Raw genomic sequence first — 27,498 nt, forward strand, 5'->3', positions numbered from 1 at the left:
ATAATTGAAACAAAAAATACATAAATCCTAGACATGTTATCACTCCATTAAAGGCAAGGCAATGATGGCTCAGTGACACTAAGAGTTAAAAAACAACTGACAATTATTTCAAGTAGAAAACAACTTCTGAGTCATGTGATATGACTGACTGTGTTCTACATCCCCAAGGGCTTAAATACGAAATATGAAAAGTTTCTTACCTAATGCCACCTGGAGACTGATGCTCTTCTGCAACATCTAGAAAAAGTCCAAAACAAAACTTTATCTATGTAGGAATAGATATTTTCTCTCTGCAGCCAAGAGACTCAAACCAAATTACTGCCTAGGGTAATTACACAAAAGGAGAATTATCTGCAAAATGTCAAAAAGGAATCCTTCCTATAACACCACACTTACCCCTGAAAGTTAAGCTGTTCTGGTAAATGTTCAACATTACGTTTAAAATCAACAGGCAACTGGTTAATAAATAACCATACTCTATATTCACTGTACCATAATCAAGCTGATCTGTATTTGGTTCTGACTTGCAGATGAGTTGCAATGAACCAGTCTTGGACCTAGAGCTTCGGGTGTTCTCTGTGTCACGATGCCGAGAGGCAGATGTCCTGCTACTGCTACGCCAGCCCCGGCTAGGCTTAGTTGCAGCAACGGAAACTTCCTGAGGGACGGTAGAACCTTCTTCCTCTTTCTCTTCCTTGGGATCTAAATGAAAACATACATCATTCTTTTAAAGTTTATAGTTAACCAATAACAATCTCTGTATATCTACTCTTACAAATATAGTCAATGGAAAGATGATAAATGGTTTTTTTTCTCCCCCCACCCCGGGGGGGAACCTCAGAATTTTACTGATATAATAGAAACAACAAGACGAGAGTAAAATTTGATAAAACTTATCCTTATTGTCATCAGTCTAAAGAAAAAACTTTGTATGTTGCAAAGTAGTTATTTTACATTTATAGTATATTTTATATATATACTAAAAAATAATGCTAAGAGAAATATACCTAAGATCTAACCTTTTGTTCTATATTTTAACCTTTAGATCTAAGACAGAAGAAACTAAATTGAGTGAGTGGTCCCAAAAAGACCAGATCTACTATAAGAAAGAAGCACACGTCTAGACGATTTAATAATCAAACAATGCTTCAAGTAAGTACTGAAGAGGAATTCCATAAAGAGGAATTCCATGGTAGGAATGCCTTCCCTTGATTCTATTCAATAATTTTACTTAGTATATTAAAAGTGAGCCTATATTGACCATGGAAGATCCTTTTAATAATCTCAGAATGGTAGTCCTTTCTAAGAATAGCACAGAATTTAGGTCTTAAGACTGATACATCTGACTATATAAACATAAAGTTTTCTGCATGGCAAATTCCTCTATAAGCAAAGTCTAACAGCCCAACAGAAAAACGGCAACTCAGTAAAAACATATGGTTTTCAGATATATGAACAAACAAAAACAATGACAACAAAGCTCAATCCACTCATAACAAGAGAAACTCAAATGAAAATCATATTGCTGTAGCATATTGGCAATGATCCAAATGTTTGTATTGGCAAGGCTGTAGGAAAATAGGAACTCTTAATAGAGATAACAGTGTGAACACCAGCAAAACCTTTCTATAAAGGACAATCTGGCAACATCTATCAAAATTATAAGTACATATACCTTTTCACGTTCATTTCAACTACTAGGAATTTACCCTACAAAACTATAATCACACTTATAAAACCCACATCCATAAAGTGTCCAAATATTATATATATGTGTGTATACCCGTGGTATAAATAAATAAATCTATGTATTTATATCTATATATCACAACAACACTTCTGGACAAATTTCAAGAAATTGAGATAAATACTGGTCACCTTCCAGGGGAAGGTCCAAAAATACTTCCAGTAATTCCACCTCAAAGTATCTACCCTAGGAAAATGAACTGGCACGTGGAGGTTCACTATAACATGTTTATAATAGCCAAAATATGGAAACAACCTAACTCTCCACATTAAGGAGCCACTGTTTATAAATAAACCATGATATATCACCAAGATAGAATAAAACATATGGAGGTATCTGTAAAGAATGACATGGAATTACTGGCAAAAATGTTGTTAAATGGAAAAAATAAAACTTCATACACACACACACACATATAGTATGGTAATTTTTTTTGCTTAACCTTTAAAAAAATGATCTGAAAAACTATAGTTTCCTCCACTATGGAACAAGGTGGTGACTGGGGGATATTTCAGCTTTAACTACACTGTTTGAAAGTTTTATGAGAACATATTAAGGTAATGAAATAACATTCATTTGAAATGCAGATATGAATAGCAGTGGGAACTTTAAAAAAAACAGACGTAATTGTTAAATCAGATATACGTTTCCTTTGATTTCCCTTTCACCATTAAAATGTCTTTCTTACCTTTCTACTATCTGAGCTACTTCAAGTATCAAAATAATAATAATAAAAAGTTTACAGTTGAAAATATCTTAAAGATTAACTAGTCTAAGTACAATCCAATGAATTTTCCCCTTAAAGTAACTGGAATGCCAATGAAGACAACTTGTTCAAGATCACAAAGTTATCTAAGCAGACTTGGATTTTAAAATCCTGTCTTGAGACTAGTAATCAAGGACTTCTACATGTAGGTCATGGCTGCTTTTAAGAAAATTTCTTCAAAGGGAGCAATTCAATACCCTCCATAAAGTACTGAACATTAAATAATGAGGAGAAAATTATTTCTTTTACTCAACCCAGCTACGCTAATTTGGACTTTAAACCTATTCCATAACTTCCTATACTCAATAAAGCTCTTTTATACTTCACGATGAAAGGACTGTATGCCTACATCTTCTCATACTGTGGATATTATCCACTGGACAAATAACAGCAATTTGATGAGAACTGCTTATCCTTATAGAGCATAATAGCCTATTTTATTGAATAACATACCCATTCCGTAAAACTCTATAGTTTAAAAACAAAGCATTGTCAGAGAGTGACATCAGCAAAAATGTCCCTTTTCAGAAACACACACACACACCACACACCTGCCAGAATCAACTTTGTAAGAACTATGTGATATAGTCATAGGTTTACAGCAACCAAGTAAACACTGAAGCAAGAAAAAAGTTAAACAAGCCACGTAAGGAAATCTCTGTCAAATCACACGTTGGGCACAAGCTTAACCAAGCAGAGCCTTTAGAGAGACCACACAAGACAAAGAATATGATTTTTTAAAATATGGTCAAACAGCTAAAGGAAATCACTGACAAAGAACTAAAGGAAATCAGGAGAATGATGTCTCAACAAATAGAAAAGTGCCAACAAAAAGACAGTAATTATAAAAAGGAACGAAACAAATTCTAGGGCTGAAAAGTATAATATCTGCGATCATTAAACAGCAGATCTGAGAAAGGAGACAAATCAGCAAACTTTAAGACAGGTCACAACTGAGAGCATCTAGTCCGAAGAATAGAAAGAAAAGAATGAAGAAAAATTAACAGAGACGAAGAGACCTGTGGGGGACCATTAAGCAAATCAACATACAGAGTTCCAGAAGGAGAGCAGAGAATGGAGCAGAAGGAATACTTGGAGAAATAAAGGATAAAAATGCCCCCAAATCTAAAAAAAAAACACAATTCTACACAGACAAGAAACTCCACATCCTCCTTCCAAGTAATGTTACATTCACAGGTACTCAGCATCTTTTGGGGGGAAACAAACTGATAGCAAGTGGCTCCATCAATATCAGACAAAACAGACTGCAAGCCAAAACACTGTTCTAAGAGTCAAAGAGGGACGCTGTATATTAATAAAAGGGTCAATCAATCAAGAAGATACAAGAATTATAAACCTATACATACCTAATATATGAAGCAAAAAATGACAGAATTGAAGGGAGAAATAGGTATTACTAAGATAATTTGGAAACTTCAATATCTTACTTTCAGTAATGAATAAAATGACTACTCAGAAATTCAAATAGGAAATGAGGACCTGAGCAACACTACTAAAACAAAATTAAACCTAACAGATATATAATACTTCACCCCAAAACAACAGAATACACCATTTTCCCAAGTACACACAGAAGGTTCTCCAGAGTAGACCATATACTAAGCCACTCAAGTAATTTAAAAAGATTGAGGGACTTCCCTGACACCACGCTTCCACTGCAGGGGGCAAGGGTTCGATCTCTGGTCGGGGAACTAAGATCCTGCCTGCCATGGGGTGTGGCCAACCACCACCACCACAACCACAAAACAAAAGAACAACATATCATAAAACATGGGCTGCAGAAAAAGCAGTGTTCTGAGGGAAATTTATAGACATCAATGGCTACATTAAAATAGAAAAAAAAATCACATGTCTAATCAATAACCTAACTTCACACCTTAAAGAAAAAGGGGGCAGAAAGGAGCAAACCAACCCAAAGCTAGCAAAACGAAGGAAATAAAGAGTAGAGCAGAGATATCTAAGAAAATAGTAGACCAACAGAGAAAAATCAATGAAACCAAAAGTTAGTTCCTTGAAAAGATCAACAAAATTGACAAACCTTTAGCTAGAGGGAGGGGAAAAAAAGAGGAGGCTCAAATTACCAAAAATCTGAACACACTTCTAAGAAGTGAAGACACTGAATTAGTAGTCAGAAACCTCCCAGTGAAAGAAAAGGCCAGGAGGAACCACTTCCCAACTCATTCTGTAAGGCCAGCATAACTCTGATACCAAAGCCAGACAAAGACATCACAAGAAAACTACAGACCAGTATTCCTGCAAACCAAATCCAGCACATATTAAGACTATGCAGCACATTAAAACTATGATCAAGTGGGATGCATCCCAGGATTATGAGAGCAGTTCAACACACAAAAATCAACTGATGTAATATACCACACTAATAGAATGAAGGAAAAAAGAACCCACACGATCATCTCAATTGATTCAGAAAAAGCATTTAACAAAATCAACAAACTTTCAAGATAAGAATGCACAATAAACTAGGAATAGACTAGAACTTCCTCAACCTGATAAAAGGCATTTATCAAACCCCTAGAGCTAATAAACTCACTGGCAAAAGACTGAAAACTCTTTCCCTAAGATCAGAAACAAAATAAGGATGCCCTTTCCCTCCACTTCTATTTAACACTGTACTGGAAGTTCCAGTCAGAGCATTAGACAAGAGAGAAAAAAGGCACATATATAGGAGGAGGAAGTAAAACTCCTCTATTTGCAAATGAAATGACCTTATTTCTAACGAATCTGCAAAAAAAACCCCAAACTATTAAAGGTAATACACAAATTTAGCAAAGTTGCAGAATACAAGATAAACAGACAAAAATTACTTTAACTATACCAGCAATGAGCAATCCAAAAAGGGAGTTAAGAAAATTATTCCATTTACAATTCAATCAAAAAGAAAACAACTACTTAAATATTGCTGAAATGGCAATATTCCCCAAATAGATCTACAGATTGAATATAGTCCCTATCAAAATCTCAGCTTCCTTTTTCGCAGAAATTGAAAATGTGATCCTAAAATTCATAGGAAAATGCAAGGCGCCTAGACTAGCCGAAACAATCTTAAAAGTGAATTGGAGGACTCACTTTGTCCAATCTCAAAAGTTACTACAAAGCTACAGTAATCAATCAGTACTACAGTGTGGGACTGGCATAAGGATGGACATAAAGACCAATGGAACTGTACTGAGAGTCCAGATATAAACCCATACGTCTATGGTCAAATAATTTTCGACGTGGTTGCCAAGACCATTAACGGGGAAAGAATAGCTTCTTCAACAAATGGATATCCACATGCAAAGAATGAAGCTGGACCCTTACCTTATACTATACACAAAAATTAACTCAAAATGGATCAAAGACCTAATTGTAAGAGCTAACACTAAGTAACTCTTAGAAATGAAGAAAATCTACGGAATGGAAAAAAATATTTGCAGGTCATATATCTAGAGTCTAATATCCAGAATATAAAAAACTCTCAATTTAACAACAAAAGACAAACCATCCAATTAAAAAATGGGCAAAGGAATTGAACAGTTATTTCTCCGAAGAAGATACACAAATGGCCAAAAGTCACACAAAAAGATGCTCAATATAAGTCATTAGTGAAATGCAAATCAAAACCACAATGAGATTACCACTTCATACACACTAGGATGGCTACAATAGTAATTTTAAAAATGAGAAATAACAAGTGTAGGAGAGAATGTGGAGAAATTGGAACTCTTGTACATTGCTGGTGGGAATGTAAAATGGTGCAGCCACTGTGGAAAATATCTGGCAGTTCCTCAAAAAAAATAAACATAGAATTACCATACTACCTGGCAATTCCACTCCTGGGTGTATACCCCTAAAGGTGAAAACAGGTATTCAAACAAATACTTGTGCATGGATGTTCCTAACAGTACAATCCACAAATGTGGAAACAAGTGAGATGTCTGTCAAACAATGAATGGATAAACAAACATATCCACACAATGGAATGTTACTCATAAAAAAAGGAATGCAGTACCTTTGGGACTCACATATACACACTGCTATATTTAAAACAGATAACCAACAAGGACCTACTGTATAGCACAGGGAACTCTGCTCAACATTCTGTAATAACCTAAATGGGAAAAGAATTTGAAAAAGAATAGATACATGTATATGTATAACTGAATCACTTTGCTGTATGCCTGAAATTTAACACAACATTGTTAATAAACTATACTCCAATATACAAAAATAAAAAATAAAATAGATTGTTTTTAAAATTCATAAAAAAAAAGGAATGAAGTACCAATAGGTACTACTACATGCCACAACACAGATGAACCTTGAAAATATTATGCTATAGGACAAAAATCAGACACAAAAATCACATATCGTACAATTACATGTACATGAAATATTCAGAATAGAGGTAAATTCAGAGTAATGTTTTAAGGTAACTAAGGTAAAAGCAAATTAATGTTCGTTAGAAGCTAGAAATGGGGGTGGGGTGGGAAATGACTACCTTTAATGGGTATAGGGTCTTCTTTGGTGGGGACAGAGGTGATGGTGGCACAATACTATAAATGTACTAAATGTCACTGAATTCTATGCTTTAAAATGGTTAATTTTGTTACATGGATTTCACCTTAAAAAGAAAATACAAAGGGAAAAAAAGGAGCACTCCAGGTTCTCAGAGTAGAAACTGACAACAGAGGATAACCCACACATTAGGATAATCATGACAAGATAGAAAAGAACCAAGTTCTGTCTGTGTGATGCTTCAAAAACAATTTGTAGTCGTTTCTCATAACAGTAGGTGACTTTGAAGAGGCTCCTTGATACATAAGTGATAAGAAGAGAAAAGAGCCACAGTAGCCCAGGTGAAGGAAGACACCAGGCAAGCCACTGCAGGCACAGTGAATACAACCACGTTCTGGAAAGAGAAAGAAGGGACAAATCAAGAGTGGCTGATGCTATGAATTGAGATAAAAAGATACTGGTACTACTGGCAGGAATGTTTCTCCCAATTCTTCTAGGTACCAAAAGATGAAACATAAAGTAAATTTTCTCAATCCTAGAGCAACCAATAATCCTTTCAAAACAACCTAACATCAAATTCCAAAAGGTGACAGCCATTTTCATCATGACAAAATACTTCAAGTCTTAAGGTTTATCGTAACATGACCTAGTCCTCCTTCAGATTGCCTCATTTTCCTAACTGAGGCTTAGAGAAATTAATTGACTTACCCAAGATTATAGAGCTAACATTGATTTGGGGTAAATAGGGAATAGTTGGTTGATAGGCTGGAAGAAACCAGAGTAAAAGTCTCATCTCTATTTAAATATTTACGTTTCTTTTGGGAAACTAACAAACCTTAAATACTTGTTAAGTGCCTAATATTTTTTCCCTTTTTCTAAACTTAGTCCTCATAATCCTGCCAAGTAATTATTATTTTTATAGATGAGGAAAGCAAGTAACTGACTTTCCCAAGCTCACATATTAAATCGTGGAGCTGAGATTTGAACTCAGGTATATCTACGTCCAAAGTCTATATTCTTTCTACTATACCACATCTAATCATTAAAAGAGGAATGGGAACGTGCCAGTCCAAGAGCTTAGTTCAGATTTGGTTCATTTCCACCCAGCCTTAGGTTCAGAGCCAAAAGAGAAGCTCATTTATGTAAGATACTGACCTAAAAGACCACAAGAAGAATTACTTCAAGGAAGTGAATTCTTAATCTAAAACTGCATGTTTAGAACATTCACAGTATCACTACTCACAGTAGCTAGCTAAAAAGTGGATCAACTGATGAACAGATAGATCAAATGGAGTATTTCCATGCAAAGGAATGAAAATATTTATACATGCTACAACATGGATTAACCTCAAAAATCTTATGCTAAGTGAAAGAAGCCAGACTCAAAACAAACCTCACATATTGTATGTACAAGTTTATATATAAGAATGTCAGAAAAGGCAAATCTATATAGACTGAATTACACACTTAAAAATGTGTGAATTTTAAGGTGTGTAAATTATGCCTCAATAAATATTAATAAAATATGCACTGCAGCACTAGTCATAAAGGCCAGTAACTGAAAACTACCCAAATGCCCATCAGTAGTAAAATGGATAAATTGTGATACATTCCCCCACAATGGAACACTACATAGCAATGAAAATAAACAATCTATAACAAATACAACATAGAGGAATGTCACATACAGTGAGCAAAAGAGGCCCTACAAAAAGAGAACATAATGTATTATTCCATTTATATAAAATTCAAAAACCTGCACAACTAGTTTGTGCTGTTCAAAGTCAGAATCGTGGTTATACATAGGAGTGGTTGATCATGTTCTGTTTCTTGAGCTGGGTAATGGTTACATGACTGGACTTGCCTTGTGAATATTCATGAAGCAGTACACTTCCAGTAAGTGTACCTTTGTATACGTATGGTATGTCTTGAGCAGCCAATCAATCAGTAAATAAAATCACCTGTAATTGGGGGGACACCTGAGAAATATCAAATGTCCTTCAATCAAGTAATAGTTAAATAAACACAGAACATACATATGTAGTCATCATGGTTGGATGCCCACCAAGTATCTAATTCATCTCTTCCTCTCTCCTTAAAGAATCAAATCCACTATTAAAAAGAGGGTAAGCTAATGGTTTTGAAACTGTAGTTTGCAACCTCCTTTGGGTCCCCAATACCCTTTCAAGAAGTTTTCAAGGTCAAAATTCTTCACAAAAAAACCTGTTGGGATTTTGTTTTTGTTTTTTTTTTTTGGCGGTACATGGGCCTCTCACTGTCGCGGCCTCCCTCATCGCGGAGCACAGGCTCCAGACGCGCAGGCTCGTCGGCCACCGCTCACAGGCCCAGCCGCTCCGCGGCATGCGGGACCCTCCTGGACCAGGGCACGAACCCGCGTCCCCTGCATCGGCAGGCGGACCCCCAACCACTGCGCCACCAGGGAAGCCCAAACCTGTTGGGATTTTGACTTGGATTATACTGCATTTATAGATCGATATGAGGAGAAGTAACATCTTAACAATATTGAATCTTCAAATTCATGAACAAGGCACATCACTCCATTTATTTAGGTTTTTAATTTCACTCAGCAATGTTTTATACTTTTCAGTGTATAGGCATACTTCACATCTTTTATCAGATTTATCCCTGTTTTGTATTTTTGATACTATTGTAAAAGATATTTTAAAAATTTTATAATTTCAATGTTTTGCTGCTAATACACAGAAATACAATTGATTTTTGTATGTTGATCTTATATCCTGTGGGGTGACTTCAAGAGGCCTTGCAGCTTTTGGACCATTGACCTGAGCCTACCATGACATGAAAATGTGAACTGAGAGGCCACTGAGGAGAGGAACAACTGAGAAATAACAAATTTTTGTATCTTAAACCACTAAGTTTTTGAATGGTTTGTTATACAACAATGCATAAGAGTTTAGAGAGTCACAGTAAAGAAAATGGGGTTTAGAAATTTTCAAAGAGGTAAAGTTACAGAATCAGTCAATAAGAAGGTAGGATGTAAGTTGGGAGTTCAGGATCAAAGAAGTAAGCCACACGCAAGGAAGCAGGCAGGCAAAAGACAACCTCAGTTACCTCTAAGGGAATTAACTGCACTGAAGCTAAAGGGGTATCTGCCTGGATGTAGTTAGATCAACCTGGCTAGTTTTAATTCAGAGGAGCTTGATCCTTCTTGGACTTAAAAGGTCAGGGGTCATTAAATCAGAGAACTTCTTTTTGTCAGAGGTTCTCATCCACCCATGATCTCAGTGTGAGGATAATGTTATGCTTGCACGTAGAGACGGGTGTCTCTTCAGGGGTTTCAGATTCTTATATGCTGAGTGTCGGCTTGCCCACTCAGGACCTTAGGCTTCTTCTGCTTCAGTTTTCTTCTACCAGGGCATTCTGTTGCAACTCTCAATTGGTTCTGGCAGGGAAAGGAATCTCAATATAAAATCACTATTATATATAACAGAATAAACTGTGTTGAGATGGTTCGGATATGCTGAATCATAATCAGCAAATCATTATAAAGTTATTTTTTTATATGTAAGGGACAGAAAGACTCATTTACCTGAGTGATGAAACATCCCATAACTGAAAGGAGCTGATAATCAAGGCTTTCTAAGCCTATGTCACAATCCACACTAACCATAAATGAGGTATGTCTGCACTTCAGGAAGAACCACAGGAGGTCTGGATGTTTGAATTAGAAAAATGGTTTAAAGGTTATGGGGCATTGCCAACATGGAACAAGATGTTGAGCTGATCATTCTCATACTGAGAGAAATAATATGGTTCCTATTACCTTAAGATGAAGGGCTAGGAAGGAAATAGGATAGATAAAATGCCTATCTAAACTACTGTCAGCCTCTTGAGACGTAAGCATTATAACAGTCAGAACTTGAGTTTCGGAAACCAGATCGTACTACTCTGTGTATTTCGATAATTATCTCTACTTTGTTTTCCATAAATAATTAGTAAAGCCCATTTTGAAATATTAGCCAATCTCAGCAATATTAAAAGAAGTCAGGGAAAGCGAGTCCTTTTAATGTTTCAAGGAAGAATTGTGAAGACAATGTTCTGTACATCCTTTGCACAGAAACTCAAATGGTAAAAATTAAGTTAGATTTTTCTCGTTAGAGTGGGAAAAAAAGGTGGGAATTCCTGTTCTATATATTAAAGGATGACACAAATATTGTTTAAAAATACTGGAAATGAGAGGATAAAAAATAATCAAAGGTATTCCAACTCAGGAAAACAGAAACACTCTGATGAAATTAAAGCTATGAAAGTTATTAACTAGATAAGGCAAATAGTCAAAACTTTAAACAATCTAAGTAACTTCATAGATCTGTTATGAACTCATTTGGTGATTCTGTCTAGGCAATCTTTTCCAAACATCACTACTCCGTAACAGGAAGAGTAACTAAAAACAGTAAAATGATTTTGAATAAAAGATGAGACCCAAACTTTTATACAATCAAATTTTCAAGCACCCAGGATTCCAAACTGTTTCCCATAAGCTCTAATTTCATGAGCTATTCTTTAAATGGAGGAAAAAAAAGAAAAAAAGGAGGGGGTGTCTTATAGGTAATTCTGCATATTTTGGTATTTACATTGCATAGTACCCGAAATCAAAGTCTCTGAGAAGTCCTGCAATAAATAACTTTGATGACTCAAACACTGCCCACATTTATTTGACTCTGTAATATTTGTTATTATCCCATGAAACTCTTGAAACATTTAATAAAGATTAAGATACTACTGTCTCCTTTTTTACGATTTATCTTGGGCAGTTCTGGTTGGAGGTTTGAAAAGTGAAAGAAATTAAAATTAGCAGACAAAGTAATGCTGGGATTATTAATAATTACATTTAGTCAAACCATTCCTTTACTTCATTACCTTAAGTATAACATTGGTTCAAAACAAAGACCGGAATGAAAACATAAAGCCAAGTTAAAAAGGCATTAGCCAGGCCCCATCCCTCAGAATTTCTGCTAACATTCTTGGAAGCTCCACAATGATGGTGATAATCTCTGGCAGTGGTAAACCAAGCTTTCATGTTTTAAGCGATCACTTGTTGAATGAATTAATAAACACTATTCGCAAAGCAACTTTCCATTCTTTTACATATACCCATCAGGGTTAAAGAAATGTAGTAGGAACAGGGACCTACACTAATATGTTTCTTTACTATTATTTCAGCTTGAAAAATGAACATGGCATTTTGCAATTTAATAATTTAGAAACAACGGCAAGCTGTCTTTTTGTGTGTGCCAAGTCATTTATTCTAACACGTCCAAAGTTCTTATCTTTAGTTGAAGGGCAGCACATAATTTCAAGTTGTTTGGAGTAAATAAGAGTAAAAACAATCCTGAAAACATCTTTTCAATGTAAGAAAACAAAAAGATAGCTGTACCTTTAGAAAACCAGCCTCCATTTCTTTATTCACTATCTAGTTGTATAAGATAAGATATACTTCTGTACCTATATATACTGTTCATAGAGTTGAACAGCTACTGTACAAGTAAACTAATGCAGAGACTGAGATGGGGGTTGGAGAGTATTTCTTGGAAATTTTACAAACTTAACAACAGCTACCTTTTATTGAGTCCTTACTGGATTCAGTGTATTGGATTATTTGCAATAAAAGGAAGAACTTGAATTCAAACCCTGAGCTCTAACTCTAGATCCAGAGTATTTAACTAGTGGATTAAAGTGGGATTGATTTAGACTGAATTAACCACAATGCAGTTTTAATCTCTCCTCAACTGCAAATCTGTACATAACATGCCAACCTCTGGTTTAAGAAACTGACACAAACAGTGATTAATTTATCTCCAGCAGGGTTCAAAATTTCCACCGTATTCTGTGACCTCGCCTCAAGACAACCCAAAATAATTTCTTTAGACGTAGTCTTTAGACACAGGAGGTACTTTTAGCTCTGATAAAGGCAGGTTGCGGTTTTTGCTTTTTGTCTTAATAGAAACTGCTCTGGTACCTGACTGCCACCTGTCTACATTTCCCCCTCATCCTAAAATTTCTAAAATGATCTCTGAGTAAGGAACACAAGACTTTCCATTCTTAGCAGACATATTCTAATTTCTAAGTATCAACAGCAACAAAATCCAAAACTTGCTAAACAAAATAGTCATGCAAAACTTTCTACACAAAAAACTTGCCTAGTACAAAATACTTACGCCTGGTATACTATGAAATATTAGCCTTAGATTCTAAAATTCAGAGAAAAAAGAAACCTGGTCACTGACGTCTAATTATTTACAAAGCAGCCACCAATTCAAGTTACTGGTTCCTAACCACACTGTCATTCTTCTCAATGGCATCAATTCAGGTTTTACACTTGCCTTATACATATTTGCAAAGCATTCTTTGTAAAAGAAAAGTCTACGTAAGAAAAGTAAGTATTTATGTTATATATATACATAATGAATTAACTGATCAATCCTTTAGGACTGGACCAAGACCAGACACTGTAAATGAAATATGCTTAAAAGTATCTCTGTTCCAGTTTTAAGAAGGACGCTGTGTATCTGAATGCAGCATCAAGGAACACAGCCAATAACTAGGGGAAAAAAATTTAATAAATGAGCAACTGGCCCAACATGACAGGGGCAATTTTAATAACCCCATCTGCAAAGCCAGAATAGTCTTTTTAAAAAAGCATTTAAAAGGATAAAGTGAACATCAGCTTCCCTTCATAATCCAGATAAGCAGAAGAGTACATTTAATACATGTATTTGGTTTGCTTTTTGAAAGACCTAATGACCCGATTTAATTATTCACCAGGCTAAAATCTTAGAAAACTCTTCTCTCCACATTCTTCAAACTGCATTTATAACATGAGTCTCTACAAGCATCAAGAGTTTGTCTATACTCTACTCTCTATACTCTGTATATATAGTCTACATATACTCTGTCGATATATGCTGTCTATATCATTCCTCTCTGTTATTTTACTGAAAAACCAAATAGTTTTAAAAATTGCAATAAAGTGACATCAAATAATCTGATTTCCCATTATTAGGTTTCTAAATAATGCCAAAATGTTCCACTTGCCCAAACCTGCTGCTAATTTAAATAGGTTCTATCTACTCCAGTAATTCTTTACTAAATAAAAGTCACTTTTAAATAGGAACAATTTGAATTATTAGGCTGAAGCTCATTCTAATTTCTATCAGATTATAAAGCAGTCATATAATGTACATGAGGTAAGAATGACTCAGTCTTACCTTTGTCAGATGATACTTTTTCTGTGCATCTGAAAGAAAAGAGAATCAAATATTAAATGAATAATCTTGCACACTTTCTTAAAACACAAATATTTACCTCTTTCAGGTTCATCTCCAGAGTGATGCAGAAAACATCTAGAGTAGTACTGTCCAACAGAACTTTCTGGAGTGATGAAAATATTCTACATCTGCACTGTCCAATACGGTAGTTGCCATGTGGCTACTGAGTGCCTAAAACAGCTATGTAACTGAGGAACTGAATTTTCAGTTCTGATTAACGTAAATTTAAATAGCCACATGTAGCTATCATATTTGACAGCACACAGCTAGAGTATCATTCAAAAGTTGTTTTTAACTGTAAAAAGATATTAATACAAAGAAAATATTGCTAATTTTGTTGTATTAAATGGTCATAAGAGAAAAATGTCCTTATTCTACACAAATGCAGTAACTTGGGGTGAAATGAAATAATGTTTGAGATTTCCTCTAAAACACTTCTACCGAAAGAAAACGAGGGGGAAGGGGGATAAAGGTAGCAAGCATGGCAAAATCTCAATTGTTAAATTTAGGTGATAAATACTGGGGTTTCAATATACTATTTCTCTACTTTGTGTTTATTTGACAATTTTCATAATAAAAATTTAATGAACCTAAAAGAAAACCCTAAAATTATTCATTTGTTAAACCCAAGTCAAAATCTATTTCTAAAAAGGCAACAGACTGGACCTCAGAAATAAATGTAACTTGCACTTTACAAATTGGAGAGGAACAGTAAAGAGGCTAATGTGTAATAAAATACTGGCTAAAAAAAAGTCATCCCCATGTTTTTAATTCAGGAAAATTTCTATCACACATAACTGTCGAGTAAGGTATAATGAATCCCCTCACAGCCATTACCCACATTCAAAGTTGACATGTCTTGGATCTTTACCATAAAGATGCCACACAGCATCTCTGAGCAGTACAGTTTTCTCTTTTTCTCTGAAAGCAAACCTAACACAAATGAAGACTCTTATGTTACAAAAGAATATCTAAACAAATACAGAAGCCACCGCATAATATAAATATTCTGTTCTCTTTAGAAAGACTCGATATCATTTTCTCATCCCATTTTTTAAATAAAGCTTGGTATAACTTTAAATTATGTTATTAATGTCCCAATTAACAACTAACACAAGAATACTGCTAACCATGTTAACTCTAAATGAAAAGTACAGAAACAATTGTTAGATCTTGAAACACTATACAATTAACTTTCTGAAAACCTTCTGGAATGGTTCAATATTTCTTTTACCACACTGATCACTGTTAAGAGGAAAACTCAGGATTTCAGGCTTAAATACAATTGAAGCCTTCTCCAAAGAGTCAAGAAAAGTTTTTCCAATTCAGAATGTTACTGCCTCTTCATTCTCACTATTATGACCATTGCCTTTTCCTTACAAAAGCAGCAAGAAAGTATCATGCTAAGGTTTACTATCATTTTACTTTCAGCAAGAAAATAAACCCAAAATGGAACTCCATATACCAGAAAACAGAGCAGTATTTGTTTCCTTCATTTGTAACCCATCTGAGCCTGTAGGTTTACCTCTAGTAATATTCAGTTTTAGCCTGTATTCCCTGTGGTGAGGAAAGAACACCTTTCCTCAAGAGCTAAATGAGAAATTAAAAAAAAAAAAGTATTTAAGTGTTAAATTCTGAAATGCATCAGATAACTAAAGGACTTATTATCACATGGGAGAAAGAAAATAAGCCTTTTACATTTAAAGTAGTCTTATTTTAACAATATATTGTTTCCATATTAGCAGAAAGCAAGAATGTTTTAACTTATGAATCAGAAATAAGCTGGAGTGTGTGGGTGTGTCTGTATATATATAAATTCCCATATACATATACACACACACATATACATTTTTAAGTTAGATGAGTATATAAACATCTGTATTTGAAACACATATACATTTTTAAGTTAGATGAGTATATAAACATCTGCATTTGAAACATAAGAATGTTAACTCCAGAGTTTATTGGTTAAAATACAGCAAATGAAAAGCCTAATTCTTAGTACTGATATATAATCTTTCTCCAAATTTGGTTTATCTTTCCTTAATATTAGCCTTTAAGTTTTAATTTATAATGATTATAGATTTAACTTCATGCCTTTATCTTGAGCACATTCACTGAAAAATTCTTTATTTCCCTTCACAAAGAGTTCCTACTCTTTTCATTAATTTCTGAACATTTCAATGCAAATAGAAAAGTTGTTATAAGCTTAGGAAAGTTTCTAAAAATGATAATTATCATCTAACTATAAAGCTCATTTCACAAATCATAAATTATCAACTAAAGATGAAGCATATTTAAGGAGATTAAGTGACTTGCCCAAGGTCACTTAGTAAGCAGTAGAAAGCAATGTTTTTTCCTCTGTTATTTTGCCTTGTAAGAGGAAAAGAGGTTACAATCAATCCAAGTCTCTGTATTTACTGACATTATTAAGCTACTGTACACTCTGCTGTCTCTTCTATCAAGAGAAACAAATGTAGGTTTAACAGCTGATGACTGGGAATTTATTGGGGGAAATGTTATTTGGAAAGTAGGGCTGAATCAAGGTGAGAAGGCACTAGACCAGGGTTCAGTAAACTGAAATGTCTTAAAGGACTGTTTCTCACTTAATTAGTTTCAAAATTTATTTTATCATTCTGAAAACCTGTAAACCATGTACACATTTGACAAATCTCCACTAATCAATGCATCTTCCTCCTTTACTGCAAAGTCCTTGAGGATAAAGTCCATGTCTCATTTCCCTTTATAAACCCTGGGTCAACACAGTACCAGGACCAGTTACTGCTCAATCAAGGTTGGAGCTGAAATGCTTTAGTTCTTTGATTTCCAGGGCATGCAGTAAATTGAAAATGTGTAACAAAAAAATTATTACAATGAAAATGTATTGTAACAATCCAATCAAAACTGGATTATATATATATATATATATATATATATAATTAAGAGAGAGTTCTGAGGCTAAGTGAAGGTAAAAGAACACTACTCTCTTTTATGATATTGGATGACAGAGAAAGGGACTTTAAGAATTAAGACTATTCTTCCCTCCCCACAAGGAATATTGTGAGGAAAAAAACTGAAGGGGTTTAATTAAGTCATCTTCATCCAAGTTCAACTACAGTAACATTTATAATGTGGAAATAAAAAAAGACTCATTAGTACTTTTTTGCCAAGAGTTAGGGAACGTAATAAACCATGACAGCCGGTAAAACTACCACTCTATGTATAATCTTAAGAGATCATTTCTATAAGTAAAGCTGGTGGATCAGTAGGAGGGAAACGTGGCAAGGAGATATAGGTATGGGTAGATGAAGATAAAAGGGAATTAAAAAAATATATTAAGATATTAACCTTCCTGTGTATGGTAACAGAAAAAGAATTAAAAATCCAATTTCACAGAATTTACATGAAAAAGACCACTACACACTAGTTTTACCTTTACCAAAGACATCACTGCTCAAAACAGTAACTTTTAGTAAATATTTCCTACATATCATGCTTTGTGTTAAGTGTTTCACAGGGTGTACTTAAGTCTCACAAACGCAGCTCATAGAGATTAACGTTATCGCCTATAGATAATAAAGTTGAGGCACGAGCAGTTTAATTTGTCCAAGGAATTTATATCCAAATAAGGCTAATGATATATCTCTTCAAATTTATGAGAATACAGAAGCTTAAATTTTCTGTGACCACGAAATTAATTTACAGCAATTAGAATCCTAATTGCAGCTGAACCATTTGTAAGTACATATTTTTGTTGTCCACAGAAATTTAGTTTACACAACTCTCTAAATTATGTTAATTTAAATAACATCTAATAATTTGAAAGCACATATAATACACAATAAACCTTTGAATTTTATTTCTCTTTCTGAGAGTCTTCTAAGACAAGCATGCCAAGGTCACAGACTTCACTCTTAATTTCATAACAGGAGTGTTCTAAATCTATCGGGTCTGTACAAGCAAAATATTGCCATGCTCTCTGCTGGGGAGGTAGGGTGGTGGTGGAGGTGGGGGGGCATTTAAAACTGATTTCTCCCCCCACCTTCAACTTTCCCTGCTTTTACTAATTTTTTTCACTTTAAAGTCAAAAGACACAAATGCCTTCAGTAACGAATTCAATGGCTAATGTGACTGATTTCTAGAATTTACAAACACGTGTGCCTCAGTATTTTCAGCATAGAAACATTTTAATAAACAATTTAAAACATTTATATTTCTGATCATCTTAGTTTCTCTATGATCTCTAGGTAATAAAGAAATTACTTTCAGATTATTCTAATTTTTAAGGACGAAGTTCCTACATTAAAACATATGCAAAAACAAACACATAAGCTACTTGTCAAAAAAAATGAAAGAAAACGCCACTCATCTTGTTACATGAAAGACTCTATACTTAAAAATGGCAAGCCACGTTTTACCCGACTACTAAGTCCCAGGTTTTTAAAACGAGTGAAAAGTGATGTGAAAATTCAGTAGAGTGAAAAAAGCTACATAACGATACTAGTACAACTGGCTCTTGAGCTAATTAATGGGACGGGGGGGAGGGGGAGGGGAACGACACAATTTTGAAGGCTAAGATCTAAGCTCATGCTGTAGATTTCCTAATGGGGATGTGATGTAATACTGGAGAGCCGCCCTAAGCGGGAAAGGGATAGGCTGACAAAGGGAGCGCAGATGCCAGAGTGCGGGAGAAGCCTGAGGCGGCAGGGAAGAGGTGGGTCACTAAGGAGCAGAAGAAGTGTATCCTACAAAGGACGCCTTCAGGGAGTGGGGAAGTGGCCGGACAGACAGGCAAGGGGGGCGGAGGAAGCCAGAGAGAAGTGATAAGACCGCTAGGGAAGCGGCGTGACATCTGCCATGCGAGCCGGCAGGGGGCAGAGCAAGCAGTATGTCACGTGGAGTGATCGCTACGGGAGCCGAGAGGGTTGCGTGCGGGTAGAGGGGGGTCTTTCCCACCGCCTGAAAGACTGCGTTACTCACAGGAGTCGCGGACTCTTCTTGCCCTGAGCTGGAGACGGGGGCTTCGCGGCCTGGGACTGCTGCCCTGGGGCGTCGGGAGGCCTGGCGCTGGGGCTGCTCCTCCGCCGGCGGGGATACTCGGCCTTCCTCCGGCGGGACACAGCGGCGGCGGCGGCCGCAGCGGCCCGGCCCCGGTCCCGACCTCCCCTCAGCACGCGGCTGCTAGTGGTCCCCCCAGGGGCCGCCGCCGCCGCTTCAGGGGGCTGTTGCTGGGGCTCCTCTGGAGCCGCCTTGGCCGCCGCCGCCTCTCCCCCTTCCTGGTCCTGCTGCTCCGGGGGTCTCGGCTCTTCCGTCTCCCCCGGCATCGGGACTCGTCCGCCCCCCACCCCCTAGTCCCAGGCGGTGGAGGCGGAGGCGGCGGCGGCCGCGGCGCTGCTCCCCCCGCCCCCCGGAGCGACCGGCTCACTCTCACTCGGCGCTCCTCGTTCCCCCCTCCCCTCCGCCCGGCTCCGAGGGCGCCCCCCCCACCCCCTGCCACTCAAGGCCTTCTACCGCAGGCGGCGCGCGCGCGCCCGCCACAGACGCGCAGCGGACCAATCGGAGAGGAGGAACGGCTTCTTCGCCCCGCCCCCCAAGGTCTCTCACGCAGCGGCGTACCGGTTCCCTCCCCCACCCCTCCCTTCAACCAATCAGGAAACGGCTCCAAGGGAGCGCGCGAGGTTTTCTTCCCCGCGCACCCGTTCTCACCGTTAAACGGCTGTGTCTCGCGACAATGCCAAAATGACCTTTCTCCCCCACCTCCGGAGCTCAATGCGCGCTAAGGGCAGTGGGAGGGGCAGGTCTCGCGAGGAGGTTGGTGGGAAAAAAACGCACCTCTTTCCCCGCCTCGCGCGCACCCTGGAATGGCTGCGCGCGCACCTGCCTCCCTAAGGAGCCGCTAATGCCCCAAGGGCTCTTTCTATCCTTCTTCCTTAAGCCGCGGAAGTAGCCTCGGCGTTCTTCTGCCCCCACCCCGATCCCACTTTCCTGTCTGTAGCCTTTCTGTCCCCAGCGCCGCCAGGTCTTGCGGGGAGAAGGGGGAAATTTTTTTGAGCTGTCGCTTCTCCTTTAAGAAAAAAAGCCCCGTCGGCTGCCGGATGAAAGTCTCTGAAAAAATGGCGGCGGTAGGACAGAGGCGGGGTCGTGAGGGCAAGGAGGACCCGCCTTTTGGCGCATGAGCGTGGTTAACTTGCCCAGGGGCATCCTGGGAAATGAAGTTCAACTTATTCTACGCCTTAGGAAAAAAGATACGGAACCAGAGGCGGAGAGGATGCTGGGAGTGTTTGACTGATGCGCGATGGGAAAGGTAGTTTACTCTTTTCGAATTTACTCTTCCGGGGAGGCAGTGTTTCCGGGTTAGGCCTCAACGCCTGCGTAGATCTGACCACAATTGTGGGCCCAGTGGCTGGTGGGGTTTGCCTGGCAGGGTTTTCCGTAGTTTCGTACTTGGTGTTGGCGAACCATTTGTAGGGTGGACACGTAATAGCCCTCATCTTTGTCTGGTTAGGTGGCACCTCATCTGGGACCGCTTAGCGTTTATATCTGCAATATTCGTCTTTTGTGTCTGACCCACTAACCTGTGAGCGTCTGGAGGTCAGGGATTGAATCTGGTTCCGTTGGATCCTAGGGGGGCTAGCACAATTCCTACCACTCATTTGATACTTAATAAAAGTTTGTAGAAGTAATTGTAGAATTGCTTTTTTACTAGATGTTGTCGGGGCCGAGGAACTGGTATCGGCTGCTTAACTTGGCTGTGGTCCCTGGGCTGGAAGGAAGGGAGGTGAAGGGTTGTTAGCGTGACCTACCCGGAAAACTGAAGGCCTCCCTCACACTCCCCACCCTGAAACCATCTGCTTCTGCGGTTTTTAAATGTTTCTGCTACACAGGAAGCATGGTCAGAATAGCAGCTTTGTCAGAAATTACTTTTCTCTCCGCTAGCATGTGAAACTAAATTGCCCTAACGCATCAAACGGGAGTTTCCGTTTGCTTGTCTTCAAGTTGCATTTGGTGATGGCTGTGAGCTTTTTGCGTTGCTTCCTTTTTTCCTTTCATCCATTATAATCGAGGAGCGATTTGCAGGAACAGTTCTTACCCCTGGAAACTAAAGCATCCGGGGTTAAAAATCTCCAACGTAAGTGAATGGAAACAAGATCTCGGAATCCAGTTCTAAATTTCACATTAATCATTTAGTTAAACTGCAGATGGAGTCCAATATCTGCAAGACAAATGCTGAAGAGCATTTTTCCTTCCAGGATTTTGGCTCAGTTACCACTTCAGATTGGGCAAATGTTCGTATTCTCTGTTGAGTGTTTTGCACTTTCATGCGGGTAACGGCATTTCAGTTGTCAAAACTGTTGAGCATAGTGTGGATGGGAATTTTTCAAACCTATGTTTGCAGTGAGCAGACTTTTAGAATGGCACTGACATCCAATGGCTGCTCAAAGTAATGCAGAGATGGGATCTCCTTTACATTAAAAACATTTTTTTAAAGTCTTAGAGTCACAATGGAATGGAGAATGAATGATTCCTTTAGATTAACCTTAAAAAGACCACTGTGTTGTAGAGGAAAGATTACAGGCTTTGAAGTTAAATCTGTTATAGTAAGTAACAAAGCCACCTACTAATTATATTATCTTTAGCAAGTTTCTATTCTTTGTATCTATTTAACCACTGGTAAAAATGGGGATAATATCTATTTCACAGGACCGTAATTTTAGTTCTTTATGTACTGCCTTCTCATAGTAGGCCTTTTGTAATTGTTTTGTTTTATTCAAGGTGAATAAAATCACAGTGGTTAAAAAAAAAAAGTGAAAGTTAACCTCAGTGTCACTTTTTAGAGAAACTAAGACAATATAACTAGGCAGGAATTGTGCTTAATCGAGAATGTCTGCAGCTTAGAACCTGGTGTCTTAAATCTTCCAGTTTCATTCTTCATGACCCCTATAGTTGTTTGCATTTTGAACCACTGAAATAAACTTGGCCCTGAGAATCCAAATGTGAACCTGGTCCTGAGAATCCTGTTCTGCCTTTTTTTTTTTAATCTTTTTATTCTTTATTGGAGTATAGTTGATTAACAATGTTGTATTAGTTTCAGGTATATAACAAAGTGATTCAGTTATACATATACATGTATCTATTCTTTTTCAAATTCTTTTCCCAATTAGGTTGTTACAGAATATTGAGCAGAGTTCCCTGTGCTGTACAGTAGGTCCTTGTTGGTTATCCATTTTAAATATAGCAGTGTGTCCATCCCACACTCCCTAACTACCCCTCCCCACCACTACCCCTCTGGTAACCATAAATTCAGTTCTCTAAGTCTGTGAGTCTGCTTCTATTTTATAAATAAGTTCATTTGTATCTCTTTTTTTTTTTTTCTGCCTTTAATGGGTTGATGATCTATTCAGAAAACCAGGTAAGCACAATTTCTGGATAATTAAGCAAAATGAATTGGGTGCTAGTTAACTCTGATGGAAATTTTATGAAGGAGATTGTGCTTCCGTGGTCCCTCAGGGGAAAAAAAAATCAGATTCCATCATGCACAGTTACAGCAGGATACCCACACTGGGCAAAAACACAAGTGCAAATCTGCCATTCCCATGAATTCAAAATGAATCCAGGCACATAGTAGGTTCTCAAATTTTGCAAAACTAGTTTTGATTCTTATCACCCTGGCCAATGCACAGCCAGAACTCAAATCCAATTACTCACCTTTTATGTCAGGCTCATTTTTTAAAACTCTGACCTACAAAAAAGAAAAAAAAAAAAGAAAGAAACTCACCAAATCAAATCAAAAGAGAGGAAGTGCTAAGCAAATACAGGAACCAAAAAGGGTTATAGAGGCTGCTTCACGCTGGCTCATTCAGTTCCTTTGCGGTCCTCTTCTTCAACACATGCCAAAACAGTTCTTCACAACCTGTGGTACCAGAGCATCTTGGGTGTGTGACGATGGAAGAGTTGGGTGAGTGAGGAGCTTCTTGGAGGAGAAACTCTGAGGGAATGAAGACTTGGCTGCCATCTCCATGTGTGGTGGGGTATAATTCTAGCCAGATGGAGGATAGTGTTGGAAAATTTTATTTTCACTTCTTTCCTGACCTCAGGCCAACCAAGAGTGAAGCATGAGGAACTATGTTATTTTGGGGAACTATGGGTTTGCTGTTTGCAGAGGCACAATAGGCAGAGAATTTGGTGCTAACCACAGAGTAAACGCTGCACAAATACTTTGGGGCTGAATTGTGATTGAAATTGTCATTTTATTATGAGCATTTTGCCTCTTGGGGGCTGCTGGAGATCATAGGGTGATCACAGAGTTGGCAAGTTCAGAGATGTGATTTGGGGGGAAAAAGAAAGAAAAAGGAGGGGGGTTAAAGGGTGTTCTGAGAAGAAATAGAATAGAAGTACAAGAATGAGGGATTCGCAAAGGTTGGAGAAAGGCCAGAGCAGTTTCATTTGTTCCATGGTTTAGTATTAAATAAGATACAGCACTATTACTCCAGTGCTTTCACTGCTAAGATGTTTATTGAGAGCAATTCTGAAGGAACAGATTACCATGGCCTGCAAATATGATACCTCCTTCCACTCCAAAGCAATTGAAACCAGCAGTGAAGCCATTGACCACACTGCTCAGAGAGATCCCTGATTTCAAACCTTTGGAGTAATGTAAGGTCTGTCATTCTTGGGACTCATTCCATATCTTTTGCCAACTTTTGTTGCTGTCATCCTTACTAACACTGAGTCACCTTTACCCAGTGTTCACGCTGCATAATTACACGGTGTCCTGGGTTTTTGTATGTTTGGGGTATGTCAAAAGTGCCAATGACAACAATAAAAAACATCTTGCATGTTGTCTTTATAAAAAAAATGTATTTTGAGGGCTTCCCTGGTGGCGCAGTGGTTGAGAGTCTGCCTGCCGATGCGGGGGACACGGGGTCGTGCCCCAGTCCGGGAGGATCCCACCTGCCGCGGAGCAGCTGGGCGCGTGAGCCATGGCCGCTGAGCCTGCGCGTCCGGAGCCTGTGCTCCGCAGCGGGAGAGGACACAACAGTGAGAGGCCCGCGTACCACAAAAAAAAAAAAAAAAGTATTTTGAGAGCTGGAGGAGTAGAGGAAGGAAGGAAGGCAAATTACAGGAGGGAAGAGATGTTAATGAGAAGGAGAAGGGTATTTAATGTTTAATAAATATTGAACTGTTTTGGAAATAAAGTCTGTTTTGATAGTTGGAGTAGAATATATTTTGGATTTGGGGTAGACTCCCAGTTCTTATCCTGTGTGAAGGTTGGAGAAGTTCACATTTCTGTACAAGTTCCTCCAGAGTCCAGTTCTGCTTTTTTATTTTAGGGCTACCTCATGGCTTTAATGTAGGTAATCGGCAAGGGGAGTAATGCTTATTCAGTGTAGCTTATTAAGCTACATTTGTACATATGTTAATCATTTTAGTGTTCCAAGCAACCTTCTGAGATAGGTTTTATCCACTGTTTTTTTTCAAATGAAAAAACTAAGAAAAACAAAATAACTTGTTCAGTGTCACTCTTAGGAGCATCTGACACCAAAACCGATTAAGTGACAAGGTGTTCTCCCATTTTAGCAGTTTGTTGGCTCTGGTGTTCCAGCCAATAGGATAACCCAGATAATTTAATATTTTTTTAAAAAGTAGATTTGTGCAGTTTTGCATTTCCTCAGCAGGATGAATGGTAGAGAAATTTGGTCCAGGAATGTGGAAAGTACCAAGTGGCCTGGAAGGTAACATTCATGTATGTTATCCAGGTGGCTAAACATCATTAGGCTGTTAATAGCTACACCTCAATCGCTTCTTCAAATTGTCATCGGCTCAATAACCACCCAAAAGACTTAGGGTGGGTGTTTCCTCTCCAATGTGGAGAAATAGCATGGAGGACAAGTCAGCCCAGGCGGGCCAATATTTCCTCTCTGCAGTACTGCCCCCAAGGTTAGTAGTTTATATCCACCCAGAAAGTCTTACTTAAACCCTCATTACATGGGGATGCTAGATAAAGGGGAAGCGGGAGCAGACTCTGGCTCTGAGTGAAGTCGTTACAGTCTAGTGAGACCTTCAAGACACCTCACTTACTTCCCTTCCTGTGAATGTTGACACTGTTTGATTTCCACAGATGAGGCGCTATGAAAATGGACTGCAGCGTGTTCAGTCTGATACCCCCTACCCTGCACCAGTAATCCCATATTTGTCATGCTGAAATTAGGCATCTTCAAATCACAGCATCTGGCCAAAAGGGAGATAATCTCGGGGTGTTGGTGATATGTACACTCATAGGAAACAGGAAGAGAAAGGCCTGTTAACTCATGACCCAGAAAGGAGTTTTAGTAACTCTGGTTAGCTGGCGCTTCTAAGGGTAACCTTCTACTCCTAGTGGTATTGTTTGCTTCTCTTGCAGAGGGTCTTCCCTCTCCCCTCATCTTTATTGTAAATGCCTTTTTTTTTTTTTAAGATTTAATTTTATTCATTTTTGGCTGCGTTGGGTCTTCGTTGCTGTGCTCGGGCTTTCTCTGGTTGTGGCTAGAGGGGGCTACTCTTAGTTGCGGTGCGTGGGCTCTAGGCACGCAGGCTCAGTAGTTGTGGTGCACAGGCTTAGTTGCTCCGCGGCATGTGGGATCTTCCTGGACTAGGGATCGAACCCGTGTCTCCTGCATTGGCAGGCAGATTCTTATCTGCTGTGCCACCAGGGAAGTCCCAATTTTTTATTTTGAATCCAAGAGGAACCATGACTTCTGTTTGGAGCAAAGCTTAAGAAATAGAAAAGAAAGAAGCTATATCTTAATAAAGGGCTATAGAATAAAAATTTGGAACTCAGAGATTTGGCATTCAGTTTGGCTAGTAAAGTCCTGAGAGAAAAAGTTTTACTTTCTATTTCTACCTTACTTTTTCTTTTCTTTCCTCTTCTTTTTAAAAACCTTTTATTATAGAGAATTTTAAAATTTACAGAAGGAAAGAAAATAGTTAAAGAGATCTGATGTACCCATCAATCACCTTAAACAATTATCAACTCTTGGTTAATCTTATTTCATGTATACATCCACCCATGCCTTCCATTCCTAGATTATTTTAAAGTGATTTCACACATTGTATCATTTCATATGTAAATATTTCAGCATAAATATATATATATATACATTTATACAAATAACCATAATACCATTATCATATCCATAATATCCTTAATAGTAATTTCTTAATGTCATGAAATACCATTATCACACCCAAAATATTAACAGAAATTACTTAATATTATCAAATATCCTATCACAACTAAAATAAGTTAACAGTACTTACTACTTATTGAATTTTCAGTCACTGTTCAGTATTACTAATTGTTTCTTTCTTTGTTTGGATTTTGCTTGTTTATTTAAGAATCATACATTGAAATCGGTTGTAAGTCTCTTATGTCTCTTTTAACCTATTGGTTCCCCCTCTATCTCTTCTTTTCCATTACAGTTTATTTGTTGAAGGATCATTTGCCCTGAAGAGTTTAGCTCAGTTTGCTTATCTCTAAAATGGTGCATAAAATTCATTATATTTGTGAGCTAGATTCTTGAGAAAGATCTGTAGAGGATTTCATTTGTAAGAAATGTTTAGATCTTTTCTTATGCCATTAAGAAATACCCATCCCCGAATATCTGAAATAAAATCTTTTTTTTAATGACCTGTAAAGTTCATTTTCCTCAGCTGAAGACTTTAGAGCTAGGCAGATCCTTAGAAATAATATAATCCAGTGTTTTGCAAAGTTGAAAAACTACAATCTGTGGTAAGACATCCACTGGAGATCTACTAGTGGGTCTCGATCCGCAATTTAAAAAAATACTGTTGTGATACAACTGCTTTATTATGTAGACGAGGAGACAGCTTCAGAAAGGAAAGTGTCGTGCCAAGATGATCCAGAGAATCCACATGGGAATGGGGTCTGGAAGTTTTGACTTTCAGGGGCCAGGGATCAGGTAGCCCAGGATAAGCCGGGTTCTGCACTCAGTAGCAGTGTGGCCTTAAACAAGGTATTTGTCTCTTTCTTAATCTACAAAATAAGGACAATGCTATCACTTGCCTCAAAGCATGAGGATGACTAAATATATAAATATATAATTAAATATATAAGAAGTATATACACTCCTGAGCAC

The 27,498-nt window shown here is 37.8% G+C and overlaps 2 protein-coding genes across 13 annotated transcripts in view; one reads left to right on the top strand and one right to left on the bottom strand.

Moving 5' to 3' along the window:
- The window catches only part of ZFP91 (ZFP91 zinc finger protein, atypical E3 ubiquitin ligase), a 30,807-nt gene extending 11,010 nt beyond the window's left edge, over positions 1-19,797 (bottom strand). For both annotated transcript variants that reach the window (XM_067748911.1, XM_067748910.1), the window contains exons 1-4: positions 19,343-19,797; positions 14,303-14,331; positions 493-702; positions 201-237 (exon numbers count right to left, since the gene is read on the bottom strand). In XM_067748911.1, the coding sequence (XP_067605012.1) occupies positions 201-237; positions 493-702; positions 14,303-14,331; positions 19,343-19,686 (620 nt within the window). In that variant the 5' untranslated portion in view covers positions 19,687-19,797. The remainder of the gene's footprint in view (positions 1-200; positions 238-492; positions 703-14,302; positions 14,332-19,342) is intronic.
- The window catches only part of LPXN (leupaxin), a 45,498-nt gene continuing 36,974 nt past the window's right edge, over positions 18,975-27,498 (top strand). The window contains exons 1-2 of one of the 11 annotated variants that reach the window (XM_067748915.1): positions 18,999-19,076; positions 20,600-20,666. In XM_067748915.1, the coding sequence (XP_067605016.1) occupies positions 20,651-20,666 (16 nt within the window). In that variant the 5' untranslated portion in view covers positions 18,999-19,076; positions 20,600-20,650. Of the gene's footprint in view, positions 19,077-19,823; positions 19,958-19,991; positions 20,667-22,923; positions 23,319-27,498 lie in introns of those variants that run through there. The other 10 variants (XM_067748919.1, XM_067748916.1, XM_067748921.1 and 7 more) reach the window with 10 other exon arrangements.

This window comes from Pseudorca crassidens, chromosome 9, assembly GCF_039906515.1.
Source record: "Pseudorca crassidens isolate mPseCra1 chromosome 9, mPseCra1.hap1, whole genome shotgun sequence".
Taxonomy (NCBI): Eukaryota; Metazoa; Chordata; class Mammalia; order Artiodactyla; family Delphinidae; genus Pseudorca; species Pseudorca crassidens.